General features: G+C 37.1%; 1 protein-coding gene across 4 annotated transcripts in view; it reads left to right on the forward strand.

The window, feature by feature from the left end:
* pkig (protein kinase (cAMP-dependent, catalytic) inhibitor gamma) overlaps positions 1-20,047 on the forward strand; it is a 34,079-nt gene extending 14,032 nt beyond the window's left edge. For 2 of the 4 annotated variants that reach the window (XM_042491362.2, XM_088081756.1), the window contains exons 2-3: positions 15,788-15,969; positions 19,336-20,047. In XM_042491362.2, coding sequence (XP_042347296.1) covers positions 15,816-15,969; positions 19,336-19,418 — 237 coding nt within the window. In that variant the 5' untranslated portion in view covers positions 15,788-15,815 and the 3' untranslated portion in view covers positions 19,419-20,047. Of the gene's footprint in view, positions 1-189; positions 396-7,563; positions 7,721-15,787; positions 15,970-19,335 lie in introns of those variants that run through there. The other 2 variants (XM_042491361.2, XM_042491364.2) reach the window with 2 other exon arrangements.
* Positions 20,048-21,053: the final 1,006 nt, after the last annotated feature.

A 21,053-nucleotide genomic window follows, 5' to 3' on the forward strand; every position in this document is an offset into this window, starting at 1 on the left:
TTGCGATGCTATTCAGAGATTGAGATGTGAGACTGTGTTTTTTTGGGGGGGTGGGGGGCGTGTAGTTGAGGGGGTAATCACGGTCGCATTTCCGCGTCCAGTCGAAGCACCTGCTCCTGACTCAGCTGTGAATCATGGGCGGTTGATGAGACTCAGTCACACACCCGTCCTTTTTTCCCACACAGACGCACACAGAGCAGGGGATTCCCTGTAGCTGGAGGCAGGGCACGCTGCGACAGCACACTCCTCGTCTCATGTGTCTGAATGTCTGGACACTCGTCTCTGCTGCTGCTTGTGAAAGCATCGATCGATCACAGCTTATTTGCAGTTTTCGGGCCTCAGGGACACTATCACACACACAAGGGACACAGTGGTGTGCACCCAACACCTCTCTGGTAATGTAACCTTCACTTACCTCCAAACATGGACATCTGGTCCTCCTGTATGGGATCCTTTTGTTGTAGTTTGTGTTTTATATGGGACATCATGATGCTCCCACGCCTCAAGAACTGGTATCAGTCGACCCAGCTGTTGCTAAGTGAGCTGTGCTAACAAAAGGGAACATAGGAGTATTAGCTGTCTCTTCAGCGTTTATCTCCTGCCATCTGTTTAACAGATGAGTCGACTTAGTAGGTTAACCAAATCTGCTGTTTTGGGTTCCTAGTTTGAGTCACAAAGAGGAGATCTGTCGTCTTTAATTAAAACATATATATATATATATATATATATATATATATATATATATATATATATATATATATATATATATATATGTACGTATATATACATTTTTACACATTTTTACAGTGTTACTCTCCAGCTGCAGTCATCAGTGTGGTTTGTGCTAACTGGAAGTCATAAAGGACTTCCTGTGACGGGGCCGGTCATGTGAATGGGATGTGGTCATCTGGGTGGGATCACTTGGTGACATCATTTGATATTTTCTTAAAGACATACTTTGACAGCAGAATTGTTTGCATGGACAACATGTCTTCAGTCTGAATGAAGCCACTCTGATTCCAACGCGGTCCCTAATTAACCCTTTGAAGCTGAATGAAATAGGCTTGATTTCTTTAAAAACATGGGAAATAGGCTATAAGCAATGAAAGGAGAAATGACCCCAAAATGAGTAAGAAATTAGTGAAAAGTAAAAGAAAATTACCTAAAAATGAGAGAGAAAATGTAATAATTTTTATACATTTTCTGTAATATATTTTTAAATGAAATTATGTTTTTTAAAATTAATTATTATTTATTAATAATTCAATTATTATTTTATTTATTTTATTTGTTTTATTTATTTATTTATTTATTTATTTTTTAAGTGCATCATCCTCTATTTGTAAGGTTAGCGGGTCAGACCTCGGGTCCTCCAGTCAACATGTCAAAGTATCCTTTTGCAAAATACTGAATCCCAAATTTCTCCTGATGGCTGTTCCTTCAGTGTCCACCTCAATAACTTCAACTTCAGAAAAATAAATAAATGTAGCTAAATCTTTTGTAAACTTAAAAATTACAGTAAACATAAATTTAGATTAATAGTTGTATTTACTTCACCTTTCCAAAGCAATCAGTTTCCAAGATTATTTAGAGATTTTACAATCAACTTGTCATATTTTACAGTCACTAGTCTGACTTTGGGATTTTGGAGAATTTGAAGTTAGGAGATCTGTGAGTACTTTTTTAAATTTTTTTTTTTTTTTTACATGTTTAAGAAAATACAAATATGACTGACTAGTAATACAAACATATAGCACAGTAAGCCTGTTAAACTGAAGTTACCAAAACTTGGAAAGATTAATTTAGTTAAATTGTCAATTTTAAGTTGCAAGAACTTCACAAAATTAAGTAAATATGACTCAATTTTAAGTAAATGTGACAATTAGATTTTAAGTTAACATAAATTAAGATTAATAGTTATATTTACTTACATTTTTCTCTGCAATCAGTTTACAAGATTATTTTAAGTAAGATAACTTGTCAGACTTTACACTGTGTGCAACATTTCCAAAATCCCCCAAATTCCTGAGCCTCACTTCTCTTGCAACACAGATCGTGATTACACCACATTGTTGACGACTGACATCTATACCTCTTGCTGTGCCCTTTTCCTTCATCTAGAATATGTTGCACTATTTTCTAACCTAAATCCATTTTGAAACAAATATCGCAGCGTGACATTTATCAGGTAAACAGAAAAAATTCCCGCGTGATAGTCGGCACGTTATTGTCAAGTGGAGCCTTTTTATATCTCGCTGCCCTTTAGTGGAATCAGCTTCATCTTTCACTCCGCTGCTTTCTGCTTTCCCTGAAGGTCCTGTCCTCTGTATTACCGCTCGCTGTCTCAGTGTGTCCTCCAGGTCTCATTATTCAGACACAAGTCATTGAATAAGTGTGTGCACAACAAAGCCAAATGAAGCTATAAAATCCCTCTCACTCTGTTAGTGACACTCAGGTGTTTGATATTTTCTCCAGTTAAACTAAATATGTTCTTTTTATTTTTGGCCATTTAAAATCCTGTAGATTGCTTATAAGATAAGAAAATCCTTTATTAGTCCCACAGTGGGGAAATTCACAGTGTTACAGCAGCTGTGAGGTACAGTATAAGCAGCAAAAGAACAATACAACAGTAAAAAAATAATAGCAAATATAAAAATATTAAAATGTAAGATAATAAAAAACAAGGGCCCTAGTTTGATTTTAAAAAAGGTGCAAAAACAGTAACATAAAATTATAAGGTGCCATATCAAACAGTCTAGAAATATATAAGAAAAAAAAATATATATATATTACTTAATGATCACCTTCTGTTAAAAAAGTTACATTTTAATGCAAATCTTACCGCTAGAGTTGAACAATACTATTCTCTACAAATAAAGAACGTAGGTGTTAATTGTCTACAGTAAATGCAGATTATGTTTTCATTTTTCATTATAACTGTGGCAGATATCTGATAAGAAAAAGTCAGCAGCCCACCTGCCGCACTGATCCTCCTAAACTGGAGAACAAAGTCAAGCAGACACTTAACCGCACAGGCCGCCTGTAACGTTTATAATTGATTTTCGGACCACTGAGGCTCATGTTGCTTTGGCACCTCGTTGCATCTCTAACCTTCTTTAATCCCGTACGAGCCGACTGTAGCCTGAAATTTCTCCTGCAGGGAGCAGACAGTCGATCCGAGGTTTGTAAAGAATCGAGCACGCTGGAAATTTTCATTCTAAAGTTAAATTAACCTGCTTTTGTATGATGTATGTTAGAATCAGATTCAGATTCAATTTAATTTTTGCATCTTATCATATTAAAAATACAAAACAAGCAAAGTTCTTGTGTCTTGCCTTCTCAATCTGCACAATGATGTCCCACACAATACAATGCTATTCTGGATATTAAGTGCACAGTGTAAAGTGCTTTACCAAAGTGCGTTAAAGTGCATCACTGAACAACACTGAAAGAAATATTAAAATACATAATATTCCATAAAATATTAAAATCAGTAATTATCATAAGAACTTCACTAAAACCTAAATCAAATCACTTCATAATCATAAAAACAGAATATTAAAATACAGTTTGTCAATAAGTTAGTGTCATGATACAGGAATTTTCATTTTGATACAGTGTAAAAATATCAATATTTAAGACCATTTTAATTCTACAAGGGCAGTTGAGATTGAAGATGCAATAATGAAATCTTTTTTAAAAGATAGATATACAAGGCTGTAACATGAAAATGATGACTCTTCTTTTCTGGTTGGTAGCAGAGAAAGTGCAGCTGGTGTATTGATTCTGAGGATAATGAGTATTGAAGCCTTTCAGATATTGAGAATTGATTTACGTATATCAACATTTTTGACACACAACACTACTATAAGTATAGATTATGTCCATTATCATGCTGCACATTATAGCAACAATTAGCCAATCAATAGATCAATTAGGCGAGCATTTTAATAATTTTGTTATTGTTTCAAGTGTGGATGTTTTCTGATTTTTATTGTCTTTTATGACAGCAAACTTTTTTTTTTTTTTTTAATTTTGGGTTGCTTGTATGAGCTCAGGCAAGTCATAATGGACACATGTTCTATAAATCAATCGATTAAGAGAATTATACATAGAATTATTGATAATAGAAAAGATGCGGTACTTGCAGTCTTACTGCAAAATTGATTATCTGTATTTTCTTTTATATCATTGTAACTGAATATATTTGAGTTTTAGACCATTGTTGAGACAAAGCAGAACATCTGAAGCCCTCAGCTCAGGCTTTAGGAAATTGTAAAATGACTTCGATGAGGGGAAAATCAAACTTAACAACAAATTGATTGATGGAGAAAATAACTGGCGGATAAATCAATAATTCAAATAAGTCTTCTCAGCATGTCAGCTGTCAACATCAGACAGCGAGCGTCATTTTTCTTAATGGCGGAGCTGTTTCTGGAGCAGTGCCATTCATGTTTATTTTTTCTTCATCGCTGATCTCTCATGAGAGACGACAAATGCGGGGAATTGATCTGTGAAGTGCTGCGAGTTGTGAAGTGGGGAACACAACTCTGCCGCTCCTCTGTGGGTCTGCCGAGATCATCTGTCCGAAGCTTGATTGATTTTTGATTTGGCTGCAGCTTTCTGAAGAAGCAGCCTTTCGCCCGGGCCCTTTTGTTTTATTCATTAGCTCACTGAAGACTTTTCCACGCAGCAGCTGATGCTAATAGCCTCGGTCAGGCTTCTTATCTCCTGTTCCTCGGCTGATTCATAATGCCTTCAGGCGCAGGAGCTCAGCGCGCTCATTTAGGATGGCAATTATGTGAGAGTGGCAGTGATCATCCTCGCTATCTGCGCTCGGTGAGAAGGTGATGGGAAATTGCATTGAGTATCCAGTGTTACCAGTGATAATTCTGCATGTCTGACAGAGAAGATGGAGACTTCTGCTGTGACCTAAAGGCCCAGCGTGTGGGATTTAGAGAGATATGTTGGCAAAAATGGAATATAATTTAAGAAAACTTTATTGTCCACAAATGTGGAAATTTGCCTTCAGTTTCACCATAAAATACATAAAAGATTTTAAAAAATACATAAAAAACATGCCCTAATAACATAAAATAAAAAAATAATAAATTTAAATTTTTAAAAAAAAATTCATTCATTCAATAAACAATTATTATTTATGACCCCCCCAGAACATACCCCATAAAAGAATTGAGATTGACACCGACAAGTACATTATTAAACAAACCAACATTGTTAATAATAAAGATAATTAAAAAAAAAATAGAAATGAAATGAATTACAAATACAAACAAGAAAATAAATAGGGAAGGGGGAATAAAAAGAAAGCAAATCAAATAAAGCTAGAAAAGCAAGACTGTTGTGTTCAGTCCAAAATAATTTGGCAGGCTGAGCTATTGACATATGACAGAAAGGGATTCCAGGTCTTTAGAAATGCAGTCGAAGTCCCAGACAGGGTCAGCCTAATTTTGTCCAGTTTAAGAAAATACAGCACCTAATTGGCCGAGCAGATGTAATTTAGAATAAATAAATATTCAAACTCTCATGACGTGCAAAAACCTCCAGCGAAGTCTCAGGATCACCACCCCGTCCCCAGATACGAGTCTCCGTGTCATTTATCACCTTGACAACACATGGGACAAAAGATTTGTCCCTGAGGGTAAGAGTTCAGACTCACTGTGTATTTGATGAAAAGGGTTGTCAATGTAATGACTGTAGTATGTTTTCTTTAGTGTATTGATTTACGTGACTTCAGTCCTTTACCCTAAAAGCAGCATAGGTCATTAACAAGTGACTTTCATGTCACTCGGTTGTTGGTAGTTTCTTCCAGATCTCCCCAGTTGAGCCCACTCCTCGATATTTCTGCCCCACTTCTACGGCTTTTCTTGGGGCGACCTCTTCTCCCGGTCTGATCCTTTCCACAGGTCTTCATTGTTTGTTGATGACTTTGCAGCCTGCTGATTGTGTGTTTTGTTGTTCTCCATGTCTTCGATCCACACAGCATGCTTCACACTGGAGTTAAAAAGCGTATCTTGGTGTTTGTTGTAATGTGTTTTAAGCTCCAGATCTTCCTGAGCGCGTTAAACACCAACCTGGCCTTATTGATCCTGCTCTTAATGTCGGCTTCTGTCCCTCCAGTGGCGTCCACAACACTGAATGCTTCCTCTAAAGCCTTGTTTTGCACAATGATAGGATTGACAGTTTTGGAGTGGATCTTCATTCTCTAGTTTAGTTTTCTAGGTTGTGTTTTTCCCATTACGTCAGAATCATGGGCGAAATATGAGAAAACGTGCCCCTTGGCAGAGATACGCAAAAGTCGCCATCACCTCTTCTACAAAGAAACAAGACACACACTTTATGGTGGTTCATTTCTAATGTGAAACTGCTTTCTTCAGTGTTTTTACCTGTTTAAATCACAGGATCTGTTTGTTTGTAGAGAAAAAGACCCCTGTGGATAATTCTGCTCCTGGTAAAAATTTTAAACGTGTGGATCAGAAATAAGGAGAGCACATAAAGTAATCTGAGAAAAAAAGGTGATCATCTGAGACGTGCTAAACAGTGCAGGAGAGACACTGATATGTGACATTAAACATCTTTATTCCTGTTTTACTGGTTTCAATCACCTGGTCAGCTGTTGTAGACGAGACCTCTGTGCATAATTTAGCTCCTGGTAAAAACCTCCTAAACAATGAATATTAAAGGAATTCTAACCAAGTTTTAACTGGTTGCTTAAAGCAATCCTCGCTTCTAGACTCCATTAAATTTCACTATATCTTACTTTTATAATTAGCTTGAAACCCTAAATGAGAGCGAGGTGGAGGAGTTCCTTCGGATCCTAAAAACGTGTTAAAAAGCTTAAAAAATAAGGTCTTAATTGGCATTAAGTTGTCTTGAATCATTTTTCCAAAAATCTATTAAAAAAACTTCAGGTAGGATTTTTATGAATCTTTTTTTGACATTGCATTATAAAACCTAAAAATAAGGGGTAATTTAAAAATAGATTAATATATTAATAATTTACCCTAATAATTTGCATTAAAATCACCTAAGAGTCATGTTTTATGCTCCAATATATAATTAAAAAATAAAATCAAATCCCCCCTTACCTTAAGTTATGAAAGTCGGTTCATGTTTTTTCTTCAGTATTGGTAACTGTAAAATTAGTCTTAAATTTCAAGCGGCATTAAAACAGCCTTAAAAGGTCCACTAGCCTTAAGTTTAGGAAGCCTGGAAGAGATCTGTATGTGCTCGAGCTGTCGAGCTGAGGACCAAAAGCTGGCTGTTTCACTTCACCAGGGGAAATCAGGCCTTCACACCCAAGCCCCGGGTCCCATTAAAACAGGAAGGATATAGGGCAAATATATACACCAGAGTTGAATGGACAGGGCTTTTATTTATTTATGAGAGGAAGGCCGGAGAGGAACAACAATGCTAATCCCGCCGAGGAAATACAGCTCCCTTGTGTTTGAAGTGGGCTCGCTGTCAGCCGAGCAGCTGCTGACATCACGTGAACAGACAGTGCCCAGACCACATTTATCGGGGGCTGAGAGGCGGCGAGCAGGAGGGCAAAAAGAGCTGAGGCACACCAGTGTTATGGTGCTCTCGCCGTGTAACGCTTCGCTCCGGAGGGTGAATGGATTTGGAGGGATTTGTCTGAAGCAGTTTGGCTCTGCTCTGTAGGCACCTGAGAGGAGAGGAGGCAACTCTGATCACTTTGGTGAGATAAGACGGTTTGTTGTTGGCTGTTGCTTTATCTCTGATTCATCTTTTCATGCATCGTTCGACCACGAGAGCCACAATAGCTGAGAGCTGATGAAGACAGCAGTTTGTTTCATGAAGGAGGGTTTAGAGCATTTCATGAGAGCTTAATTGGATAAGAAGAGTGTCAGAAAGTAAAAATATGAGTTTAAAAAGTCATTTAAACACTTAGGATATATTTCAAGCGAAAATGCACAACATACTCTGGTTACAGCTTCTCAAATGTGAGGATTTGGTGCTTCTCTCTGTCTTATATCGTCGTGAACTGAATATCTTCGGGTTTTGGACTGTTCGACTGAAACAAGAAATTTGAATACATCACCAGGGACATTGGGACTCTTTGATGAGCAGTGTTTTAGAGCCGAAACTAACAATTATTTTCATTATCAATAAATCTGATGGTTACTTTCTTGATTTATTGGTAATTTTTCATCAAAAACTGTCAGAAAGATGGTGAACAATACCAGTTTAAAACTCAAGGTGACGTCTTGTTTTGTAGATACTCCATTTATCTATGTGACGACCATAGACTGTATAAAATAATGGACACTGTAACATCACTCATAGGCTCATGGGTGGATTATGAGACATCGGGCCCCTGGGCACTGACATGCAAAGGGCCCCACCACCCTCCTATATGGAGAAGGAAACACACACATTATCTGGTTGTTTGGCATCTGTTGTTTTGTGTCTCTTTGTGGTCATTTAGTGTGTCCTTGTAGTTGTTTTGCCTCTTTAAGAAGTCATATTGCATTGTTTTGTCGGCATTTCATATCTCTTTGTTGTTGTTTTGCCCCATTTCATAGTTGTTGTGGTTCTCTTTTTGTCTGTTTTTGTTCGATTCGTGTCTCTTCAAATGACTTTTGCAGATGAAGGCCAGTTTCGGCCCCTGGGCTTGTGCCTGGTGAGCCTGTTCAGTAATCCATCCATGTAAAGGTTTGTGGACCCCTTATTTGAAGCCTCGAGTTTGGGTTTTTGGCCATCACCATCTTGGATTTTTGAAGCCAGAAGTGGCCATTTTTTAAGTGGTTACATCTTAAGTATTATCTCAAGCACAGATAATATATCCTACGTGGTTTGTTTACATGCTGTAAAACAGGGCATATTTAATGGATTTGGTGTGGACACAGAGCATTCAGAGATTTTTATTGGACGTTACAGACCGTACAGATTTAAATATGTTGGATTTAGACAGATTTCACTGGTCAAAAGATGGATAACGAAAAACCTTAAGCGCAACAGAGCTGATGATAAAGCTACTTGCTGTGTGTGTTTGAGACAGATATCGAGAGAGAGTGAAGGTGGAAGGTGGACTATTGCACATTGTCTCTGTAAGTTATTGTCAATAACTTACTCAGATTGCTGCCTTGTAAGGCTGCCCTTCAAAAGTCATAGATTTGATCAGTCAGAGACCCCTCAGGCGACTGAGATTGTTCGCCTCTTAATTTTTTTATGTATGTTTTTATATTTTTTATGTTTTATGTATTGGTATTAAACAGCCAAATCTAATTGACTAGCATAATTCTGAGTCAGGTACAGCCCAATTGCTTTGTCACTTAATGATCTGCCTGCCCTTTAACAAGCTAATCAAAATGCTCGCCTGCAGGTTGTGGGTGGCATGAACTGGGTATAGGCTCACTTCTGAAATCAGCCTCAAGTGGCCATTCAAGGAACTTCAGTTTTTGGCAGTTTAACGTCTGCTTCCTTTTTTTTAGCCCTGGAGTTTGCCACTTAATGATGACGAAAAGCATAAAATTCTCTCATTTGAAAACCTGACACCAGCAAATATTTGCTTTTAAAAAATAATAAATTGATTCAATGATAATTTACCTTGATGTTTTGTTTTTCAACACTTGATAGACCGAATGATGAATCAAGAAAAGAAACAACAGTTTGAAAATAATCACCAATTGGCTGCTTTCTGAAATCTGTCAGCTCGATCACTTCAAACTCAACGGCAGGGCATCAAGTATTTTGGGTTGAAAGAGGACAGTGGAAAAGTTTAGTTGCCACGAGGAGCGTGGAGGCTTTTTGCCTCGTCAATAAATGCAGCAGACTTAGTTGACGGACTTGAAATTGGTTGTGTAGACGGCCCTAATGGACGTTGAAATCAGCAAAGAAGCCAGTCTTTGTGTGGGTTATTGCAGATAATGTGAGTTTATTACACACATATCAGGCTTAAAAGGCTCCGGCGGGACAGTAGTGAGCCTGCCTCTCTAATGGGCCCAGTGTAAGTGGCTGTGCTGACTCATATTCCCCCCGTGATCTCAAAGGCTTTTGTTCCTAATATCTACATGCCAAAAGCTCTCCCGTTACATGTCACCTCGCCCAGTGTGGTCACCGTTCATGTTCAAACTCGTCATTTCAGTATGGACAGCTGTTGTGCAGCTGTGCTTTCATTCACAATGAGGTTATAGAGCTTTTTGTGTCGATATGACAATGCGGCTCCGTTCCCTGAGAATAGAGGATTTACCAGAATCTGAATCAGTTTCTGAAATAACTTTTGTAGAGAGAATCCCCATATTGGAAGCGATCCACACACACAGAGCAGAGCAGGAAGGAGAGGAGGGGGAAAAAAGAGAGGCGAAGCAGAGTTCAGCTCATGAGCCGAGCTGCAGCGATTTCCCTTTGAGGATTGAGTTGTTATTGTCTTCGGTGAAAATACACACCTGTGACATTTGTCTTGTGGTAGTGTTTCCAGCTGCAGCTGTGTCGAGTTTCGCTCTGTGTGCACGCCCTGGCCTTTTCACATAAAGACATCCTTTTTGTTTAACTAGGACACACATTTGAAAAAGAGCTGTAAGTTATAACTTCCTGGAATGTGGGGTGAGAATCTGGTGATATTTCAACGAGAGCACTGTGACTGATGCAAAGTTTGCATCATATGTGTGTAACGGGTCAAATATATAACATTTACAATGCGCCTTTTAAGAGGATATATTATGTACGTCATCCGTGAAGAAACTTGACATTAAAGCCGCAACGATTTTTAGAGCCATTTATTAACAAAATTCCCAAACATTAGAGTTTCCATTAACCCTCAAATTACAAAAATTGAAATTGCGAGTATAAAATACGTCTAATGGAAAAAACTCTACTTTTTACTCGCAATTCTAAAAAGCCATAGTTCACAAAACTACAATGGAAACACTTTTTTGGGCTTTTCTAGGTCACATGATTGCGTTGCATAGCTCTTCAAAAGTTGAGTGGATCATCCGGAAGTTTTGAATCCTCAGGTCGTCTGTGAAATCGTGGACTATCAGCTCCCAGAAATCCCTCACGCGTACATCACCTTGGATTAGAAATAATGACGGGTAGTGTGGTGGCTGCAATAGAAATAAACCTGCTGATGTTTTTGTAACATCGGTCGCCATGGTTACTGGGATGTTATCGCGAAAGAAGTCGCATAACATCCCTCAATGAAAACGTTATCATGTTTTATCAACATTTCGAAAACATTCTAAATAATATAGATAAATAAAAACTCTCTTAAACACAGGCTTCAGCTTTTCCAATGTGATATGTTTTTTTTTTTTGATCATTTTTCTATCATTGTAAAATTATTACTTTTTTTTCTAATTAATCTGCTAGTTTTCGGGTAAATGGTGGTAAAGCTATCGAAAGCAAAATGAACTAAAACTGACCTCCTTAGTGAAGACTAAAAATTTCATTCAAATTTATAAATAAAATTATTGCTTGTTGCATCCTTAGAATGGAGCTTATGATTGTTCTCATATTCATCTGAATAAATAAGAGCAGCAATCAGTTCAGTCACACAGAAAGTCATCAGTGTTTTTGCAGATCGTTCGCCTCTGAGACACTTTACATGATCATTTGCATCATTTGCATTTATACAAATCACAGCAGGTGAACAACAACAGCAGCCTACGCGGCTTCAGTCAGCCGGAGCCACAAAAACAAGTCCATCATCGCAGTGCGCTTTGTGGATATCTGAGGCCTAAAGTGATTTTAAACTGCAGCGCCATTAATCAGCTTTACCACAGCTGAGACCGGACAGAGTGTAAACACGTGCCGAAGAGCAGGAGGCAGAACATCATCATCACCACCGCCATCCTCCCTCCACGGAAACCTGTTAATGATCTCATGGTAGGATCTGATCCACATGTGCAGGCAAGCGGACTAATTAAACAAACAAACGGCAATTAGACGGAGGTCCCATAAGCCGCGTAACAACCGGGCCAGTGGAGTAGAAAAAGACAAACACAACACAGACGATGTCACTGCTGCACGGGATACAGCCTGTGCTGGCTGTTTGTTTTTAGAGTCAAAGATAGATCACATAAATCTTTTTAAAAGATTTTTTATAGAAAATGCATTGATTTAATATCACAGGAGGGGCGAGTTAACCCTTTGACACCTGGATTGACATGGATGAAAGATAATGAGCAGCTTGGCAAGAAATGTCCCACAAATAACAAAAAAAAAGTGTAAAATGTGACAAAAATGAAAGCAAACAAACTGAAAATTAGCTGAGGGGCTCATTAGATATTATGAAAAAACTAGGGGAAAATGTCTAGAAAATGATTTGTGTGTGTGTGTGTGTATATATATATATATATATATATATATATATATATATATATATATATATATATACACACACACACACATAAATATATATTTGTTTTCACTTTTCTTTTGCTTTTTTTCAGAAAATTTTCTTGTCACCTTTTACTAATTTCTTATGTTTTTTGTTTATTTTCCAATAATTGTAATTTTTTAAAATTCTTTTATTCTTTCTCATTTATGGGCCATATTTTGTTAAACTCCTCATCACCTTCTTTCCATGTCTTTCCAGAAATTAGGTCAATTTGCTCGGGTTTCACAGTTTACCACAATAATAATTATTTTTCTTCGGCCGGGAGGCGAGTTCATGTGTTTCAGTGAGGAAGAGATTCTTTGTTACAAAGGTCAACATGTCACATTAGGCAAAATATGCCTTTTTTTCAACTAAAAATAGCACAGATAAGATAAATGTGTGGTTATAAATGGCATCATCCTGTTTTAATACGACGTAAGCCACAAATACAGGCCTGGATATAAATTTATCACGATCAAATTTGGTGAGAAAAATCACAATTTGATATTTTCCTCAAATTTCCTCAGACTTTTTTTATCCTAAGTTGACTGTCCAACTATGCATCTGTTGCATTGTTGAATTTAATTGATTTTTAATTTAAATATTATTGATTAATGTCAAATTTACCACTACTGTAATATCTGAATAAAATGAAGTAAAATTGTATTTTTTTCTGTAGAAATTAGGCAAAATTGTGCTTATGAAAGGTATCATTCTGTTTCATTTCTATGTAGACCACAAATAAAGACCTGGGCCAAATTAAATCAGACCGAAAAATCATAATTAGATATTTTCCTCTTATCGTTGGCATTAATTAGTTAGTTGGTGAGAGTTTTAGGTGTTTGAACTAAAGGTTGAGGAAAAGATAGTACTGAGGGCGTAATAATGAACCTGCGAGCCGTCGGCTTCCCGTCGTGATTTGTCTCTCTAATGACTGCGCAGCCTGACTGTCTCGATGACGCTCTATCAGAGGGTCACACCGCCATCCGTCTGCAGGCGGGAACACAGAGTGGCTCTTGTGTTTAGTAAACGCACTCTGGGAAATGCCAGCGAACCCAGAACTCAGTGACATTTCCTGAAGTATCTCTCGTACCTACAGGGCCTAAAAGTTTGCCCTTCACTGCGAAATTCACATTCCCGAACAGCGTCGCCGACGTCTGTGTGGCTCGCGACCTCTCCGGGAATGACCCTGTTTGCTTCCTGTTTGGCACGGCTTTGGCTCACATACTGCACATATAAGAAAACAATTGTGGGACCTGTTTTATTAAAAGAATGTGCGTGAAAGGGGTTTGGGAACAGGCTGGCCCCGGGTCAGCGTGACGCGGCCGTGTCTGCCAGCTCGTTTTTATTCCTCTCTCATTCTTTCTCTGGTTTCCCTTCGAGACTTCAGCCCCCTCGTGCTTCTTTGAGATTCGTGGCTGAGCTGCTCAGCTGTTCTGTGGTGTTACATGTTTTATCAGAGGGTGTGTGTGTGTGTGTGTGTGTGTGTGTGTGTGTGTGTAGCTGTAATGTAGTTTGTTATGCTGCTCGTACACAGCAGTGACTGAGCTCTGATCTGGAGAGAGAAACAGCTGTGATGACTTTTATACTCTGATACTCCGCCTCGGTTTCTTTTTCTTTTATTTGCATCAGAGCAAGATTTCCTACTGCTGCTTTATTATCTTTTTCTTTTCTATGGAAGCCCATTACTGCCGATGTGATTTAAAAAAGAATAAAAATACCGTAAATCATTGTAATGAGAAACTTCCTCAAAATAATGAGTTAAATGATACATTAAACGCATTAAAGTCATTATTTTGAGAAAGTTCCACATTATTTTGAAATACTTTATTTTTAATTTGCTGACTCATTCTAAGATACTGCCTTGTTCTCATGAGATACTAACTTATTATTTTGAGATAGAAGGTCATTATAAGAACTATCATTTTGACGTGCTAACATTGTTTTTATAAACTTTTTCATTTTGAGAAAGTTGCTCTTTATTTAAAGGTACTGCCATTATTTTGCAATGAATACGTCATTATTTTTGGAAAGTTTGTCATTATTTTGAGATACTGACTTGTTATTTTTAGAAGAAAAAAGTTATTATATTATATTGTTATTCGAGAAAGTTCATCATTATTTTGAAATACTAACATAATATTTTAGACATCAAATCTATATTTTTAAGAAACTAATTATTTTAAGATTAGATTATTTTGAGAAAATGTATCATTTTGGGAATAATTTTGAGATATTAACTCAATATTTTAGGATACTAACTCGTTATTTTGAGTCATTATTATTAAAAAGTTTCTCATTTTGAGAAATTTTTACACCATAGTGCTTAAAATCATTTTGAGAAAATGTTGCATTTTGAGAATGTTTCTCATTATTTTGAGATACAAAATCTTTATTTTGGGAGACTTGAGAAGACCAAGTCATTATTTTGCGATACTAACTTTATGAGATGAAAAAGTCAAATTTTTTAGAGCATTTCTCATTTTGAGAAACTAAGTATATTTTGAGATAATTACTGTCAGAAAGTTTCTCATTTAAAGAAACTTCCTCATTAGTTGGAGATACCAACTCATGAAAATGACTCACAGGATTTTTTTTTCCTCATTAAATTGGCAGAAATGAGCCTCCATACTGTTCTGTCTTTCTTGTTTTCTGGAGCAGTCTTCTTTTTTGTCCTGGTCTCTCTGAGGAATCACCAGCTGTATAGTGTTTTAGTGGTTGGCAGGATCCATGACCTAGTTAAATATGGACTGAGAACAGGAAACAGAAGAGGGATGAATGGCTAATGGGAGCTCTGCTTACTTTTTTTTTTATTTGGGGCTCCTCTGCTTGTCCTTTGAATGGTTTCATGCTCTTTTACTTTTTCCATATTGATCAGAGCTTTTTCCAGCTACCTCTCCCCTTTTATCTAAATCCTTGCTGTGTAAGTACCTATAGGCCGATAAACGGACTCTATTAGAGGAGTATGACTGTGCAAGTGAGAGCCGTGAGAGCTTTGGTGCGGCTTTTTGTTTTTCCTGATGTAATTAGGACAACCTATTAGCAGAGGTGTCGAGAGTGCCATTAATCGCTGTGCGGAAATAGGAATTATTAACGCCTTCATATCCTCCTTTTATTAATACTCTCTCAGCTGCTGTCGGCCTTTCAGGTGCTGGAAGTGCTCCTAAAGTGCCTCCTCTCTGCTCACTGTACATTGGTCATCCTCTGTTGCCTCTTAAATAGCACTTTGCGGTACGTTTTTAAAAGTCTTTAGCCAGTATTCCTGCGTGTCACGTTGATTCTGCTGAAGTAGAAATTCACAGCGTACAGCGATACGTCCTCCCACGGGTCCTGCAGATCACTGGAGGGAGACAGCAGGGTGATTTATTTGCTTCTTGCAACACCTCCGCAGCCATCTGACGCGCCTCCCCTCCTCCCTCTTGGCAGGTGTAATGAGAGCGCTGGTCATGGACAGATGATGGACGTGGAGACGTCGTACTCAGACTTCATCAACTGTGATCGCACAGGCCGCAGGAACGCAGTGCCCGACATCGCAGGCGAGGGAGAGGGAGCGGCCAGCACCAGTGAACTGACCAAAGACCTGGCAGAGATGGACCTGAAGGCTGCAGGTCAGTGAACCCACGTCTGAATACATGAATAAATATGCATACATGTGTGCATAAAGACCGAGGGTCGGTTTAGCCAAACTCAGGTTTGTAGTATCAAGAAACAAAATGGAGATTCTGTACATGCATTTATCTCGTCAAGCTTAGACTACTGCAATCCTCTTTTCACCGGCCTCAACAAATCCTCATTACACCGTTTACAAACCATCCAAAATGCTGCTGCTCGGCTCCTTACCCAGTCCAATAACCGGTCTCATATCACTCCATCTTTAAGTTGTATGTTAAGTGGATTCATTTTAAAAAAACAGTTAAAAACCTTCCTGTTCAGACAGTGTTTTTATCTGCTTTCACCATATAATTCATCTGGATTTGATTTTGATTTATTTGTTTTTATATTTATTTTGTTTATGAAGCACTTTGTGACTGGTGTCTGCAATATAAATATACTATATATATATATATTTAAATATATATCTGTGTGTATATAAACAAATTTAGAATAAACTTAGAATAGTCTTAGAGTAGTCCATTAGTCAGAGAGTTGATTATGAATCATGGATACAGTTTAGGATAGGGCTGGGCAATATGGCTTTCAAATAATATTGCAATATTTTAAGGCTATATTGTGATACACTATATATATATATATATATATATATATTTTTTTTTTTAAATGTCCTCTAAACTAATGTAAAGTAGTACAGGCTGTTACAACAAAGTTAAAGTAGCTACTGTTATATAATAAAGTAGAATACACTACTGTTATAATAACATTTAATAAAATAAAGTTACAAGAAGGTTAAATAAAGTATTTTTATGCCGAAATTAAAAAAAAAAACAAAACTAAAGTTATAATTAAACAAATCAGAGCGGGACCCATGGTGCTTTAATTTTGAAGGACCCGGCTCGTCTCAGGATGGAAGTGTTGATATTTTTGCTGTGGAGTTGAAGCTTCGGGTCAACAGTTGGATCTTAGCGTTGGCGGATAAACAGATACCGCGGCGCCGTAAATCGTGAGGATTTTACGCAGAAGCTGTGGTTTAGGCTCCCATGAGCCCTTTGGCCCCTGGACTTGGGGCCAGTCGGCCCTTTCTGTAATCCAGCCATGCCTCTACAACACTCATTGTTATTGGAAAACTAGCACACAGGACTACAAGAAGAGGAGGAGAAGGTATATTTTATTCATAGCTCTCGGGAAAATTCAGTCTTTTCTTCGCTTTTCTATCTCGACTCTACAGTTTTGGTGTTTCTGCCTCCTTTTGCACCTTTATTCCAGCTATAACTATCACCGGGTGATATCGTGATATTATACTGAATATTATGATATGAGACCAGATATCATATTAAATGATGGGTAATGGAAAATAGAAAGTAATCTTGCTTTAAAAGGCTGCATAAAGTGATGTCATTTTCTCAGTTTACCAGACTGTTGTCGCTGTTTGTTTACGTTTACGCACTTAGTGAGATTTTTATAAATAATAACAATTATAGACATAAATAAATAAAGAAGAAAAAGATGAATATACAAATTGATAAATAGAAATAATAATAGAAAAATAGATAAATATATAATTTTATAATTTCATAAAAATCTAACTAAATTGATAGATAAATAGATAAAGAAAAAAATATCAGTAATGTGGATATTATGACTTTGTAAATATTTTGTGGAAGCACCAATACTCAACATTATAACATCATCACAATATGGATATTAAGATATTTGGTCAAAAATATCATGATATTTGATTTTCTCCAATTAAGACAAAATGAGTCTTTTTCTTTTGCCAAAGTCTGCACTGGTAATTTTTTGTGCTAAATGTTCCCACTAAAATGTCCGTGTGACTGTTGAATTCTTCCACGAGTTATACATTTTGTGCTGGAGCTTAAAAGGCCGAATAATTTCACATTCTCTAGTTTGAAAAAAATTTAATTTGCCCAGAATTTGTTGCAGATTTCCTTAGTTAAGATGTACAAGAGCTAGAAGGCCTTTTTTGTGTTTTATTGTTGCAGAATATCAACCTGCAAACAGGTGCTGCTGCTCAGCTTTTGCTCTCTGAGGTTTGATTGTTGTTCCTCGATGCGTCAGAGTGAAATAAGTCGTAACGGCGGCACAATGACGGACCGTCCTTCACTTCCTCTGCTCTCAGCACGGCGTCAGGTCGTCAGGAGGAACACGTCTGATTATTGTGTCCGTTAAATCGACTTCCTCTTCTCTCAGAGACAAGTTTCCCGTGACATGACGTCCAATCTGACAAATATAAATCAGAGTTTCTCCGACACTGGTGTGGTGGGAAACCTCTAAATTTGAAAATAATCTCATATCATGCCTGACACTGTTGCTACAGGAAGTTGTAGTTCCTTCCTCTTTGTTTCTGCAGCCTGAAAGCAGATTTATTGCCTGCTGTAATGAATGTTAAAGCATTTTTTTCTGAGCAGCACCACCTGTTTGTAGTCTCATATCCTTAATAAGAGGCTACATGAATGTGTTGGCATATCAGGAGTAACATTAGACTGGTTTTCATCCAGTTTTTCTGACAGGAGCTTCTCCGTCTCCATGGCAAACGTTTTGGTTTGTAAAGCACTTGGGGACATCTTTCTAAGAAAAACGCTATTCAAAAGTTTTTTAATTACTTACTTACTCTTTTGTGAAGGAGGATAAGGGCCATTTCAAGGGGAAAAAAGTCTTAGATATAATAATATAATAATATTACAATATTAAATTAAATGGGGGTTGCAGATTAAAACTGGGCAGATACTTTTTACTTTTTAGTGACAAGTTTTTTCTTGTAACCTTTTTATCTCATAAATTGAAGTTTAATCTTTTAATGTTACGACTTTTCTCAAAATTACAACTTTAAAGTCATAACATTATGAGAATAAAGTCGTAATTTTGAGAAAAATACAAGATTAAATTTAGTAATATGACAAGATTAAATTTACATTTACATGAAAAAAAGTTGTAATATTATAAGATTATACTCTTAGATTTACGGGGAAAATGAAGTCTTAATATTTTGGGATTAAACTCAATTTACAAGAAAAAAGTAGCTGATTAAAGCTGGTCAGTTGCCTTTTTTCATAAAATTAAGAGTTTAATCACGTAATATGACTTTTTTCTTGTAAATTTACAAATGCAATGACATAGTCTTGCAACCTTTTTTTCATGAAATTGCTTCATTTTTGAAAAATGTTTGACTTTTTCTTAAAAATTACTAATATATTCTGGTGATATTATCACTTTACTGTTTAAATCTAAGATTTTTTTCCTCCTTTAACCTGGCCCTATTTCTCCTTTTAAACTTTTCAGCTTGACAAACATCTTTGACTGTATGTTTTGTGTGATTTTTTTTTTGTCGTTTCCTCCAGAGGGAGACCCGGGGGCCTCCCCAGCCCCTGAGGCAGAGGGCTCCACCAGCCAAGACGCCCAGGGAGGCGGAGGCCCGTCCTAAACGCAGCCAGAGACCGAAGGGGGGAGGGGGCAGAGCCAAGGAGCGAAAAGTGGAGAGAAAGCAAGTGAAAGTGGGGAAACATGCAGAGAAGAAGGAGTGTTTATTGGTTTGTCCCATCTGGACACGAGGACGCTCACTGCCAGCCTGTTTGGAGCTTCAGGGGCCCAAATGTTCGCCTTTTCATCGGATCAGATTGTAACACGCGGAGCAGAGCAGAGTAGAAACTGACAATTGAGATGCTGCTTCGTTCTCTGTTAGTCGTTCATATTCCCGACGAGACAAGAAAGCACAGAAACTTTGGCGTCGTGCCTGTGAGAGACGGACTGAGCTGAACAGAATTCATTTATAACACTCGAAACATTGTTCCAGCCTAATATGGAACCGTGTCACGGAGGGCGTATTCATAATCATCTGTTTGTCATTTTATTTCTGTGTGTTCGCGTGTGTTTGTGACCCACTTCACTTTCATCGTCGAGTCCCTTCTCTTTTTTTCTTTTTTTTTTCCAGTAACAAACATAGTCACCATTATACTGTCGTGTACGGACTTCATATTTATTGCTTAAATGTTCAGTGATAACTTTGTGATAGCAATTTTCTTTGTGTAATAAAATACTTATGAATTACTGTAACTTTTGTATCGTATGTTTTCAGGCCTAATAAGCTTCTCACAGTTTGCAGGTTTCGGAGGAACGCGGCAGGTACAGGAGTCACACGGGATTAATGAGTTCAGTGCGCCGAGTTCTTCCAGAGCCATAAATATTATTGAATACAGCTTTTGTGTACATAAGAGTCGCCACAGGAAGTCAGTGTTTATATTTCCACCTAGCATGGTCCCAGTGTTCCCATTTATCTCTACATATATATGAAGAAGCAGAAGGTGACAGAGCTTTTATCCATAAAGCCTGGATTTCTCTTAGTGTCGGCCTTTAGATAATTCCCTCTTTAATAGTAATCATCAAAAAACTCTCCGCTACAGAGACTTTATATTAAAGTGAAGATACTTACAATATATACTTATACTACTATATAATACTTCACCTGCAAAATGACCATTCATATATCAGTTACTCACTGCGTGTTACCTTGAATTTGTGAAGAAAACTTTTTCTCAGAGTCTTGGAATTTTGTTTCATAAATCTGTATTTTAACATGATGTTTTTTTACAGTTTCTGGCTGTGATAAATGGTGTGATTTTTGGTGGTTTAAAGAAAAAAAAATCTTTCTTACTTTAAAAAATCATCAAAAAAGTAGAAAAAAAATTTGTCAAAAAGATTTTAAGTAAAAAAAGAAATTCCCAAAAATGTACTTTTTAAAGAAGAACATTTTCTTCAAAAATCACCGAACATTTGTAAAGAAAACAAACTGCCCAAAATCTTTAAAGAAATATGTCTTTGAATGCATGCCAGGTATGTTTTCTTTAGAAAACATGAAAAAAAATGTAACAAAGAAATCACCAAAGAAGATGGAAAAAATTCACCCAAAAATTTTTAAAGAAAAAAACCCACCATTTTCTTTCTTTAATCATTTCTTTAAATCATTAAAAATAGGGAAAAAATCACCTATTTTTTAAAAAAGAAATATACCTTCTAAGGCATGCTGTAAATAAATACAAAATGCAGCTATTTAAATTAAAAT

The sequence above is a fragment of the Plectropomus leopardus genome, chromosome 9, assembly GCF_026936395.1.
Source record: "Plectropomus leopardus strain MGB_pleo_1.0 chromosome 9, ASM2693639v1, whole genome shotgun sequence".
NCBI classification, from domain to species: Eukaryota; Metazoa; Chordata; class Actinopteri; order Perciformes; family Serranidae; genus Plectropomus; species Plectropomus leopardus.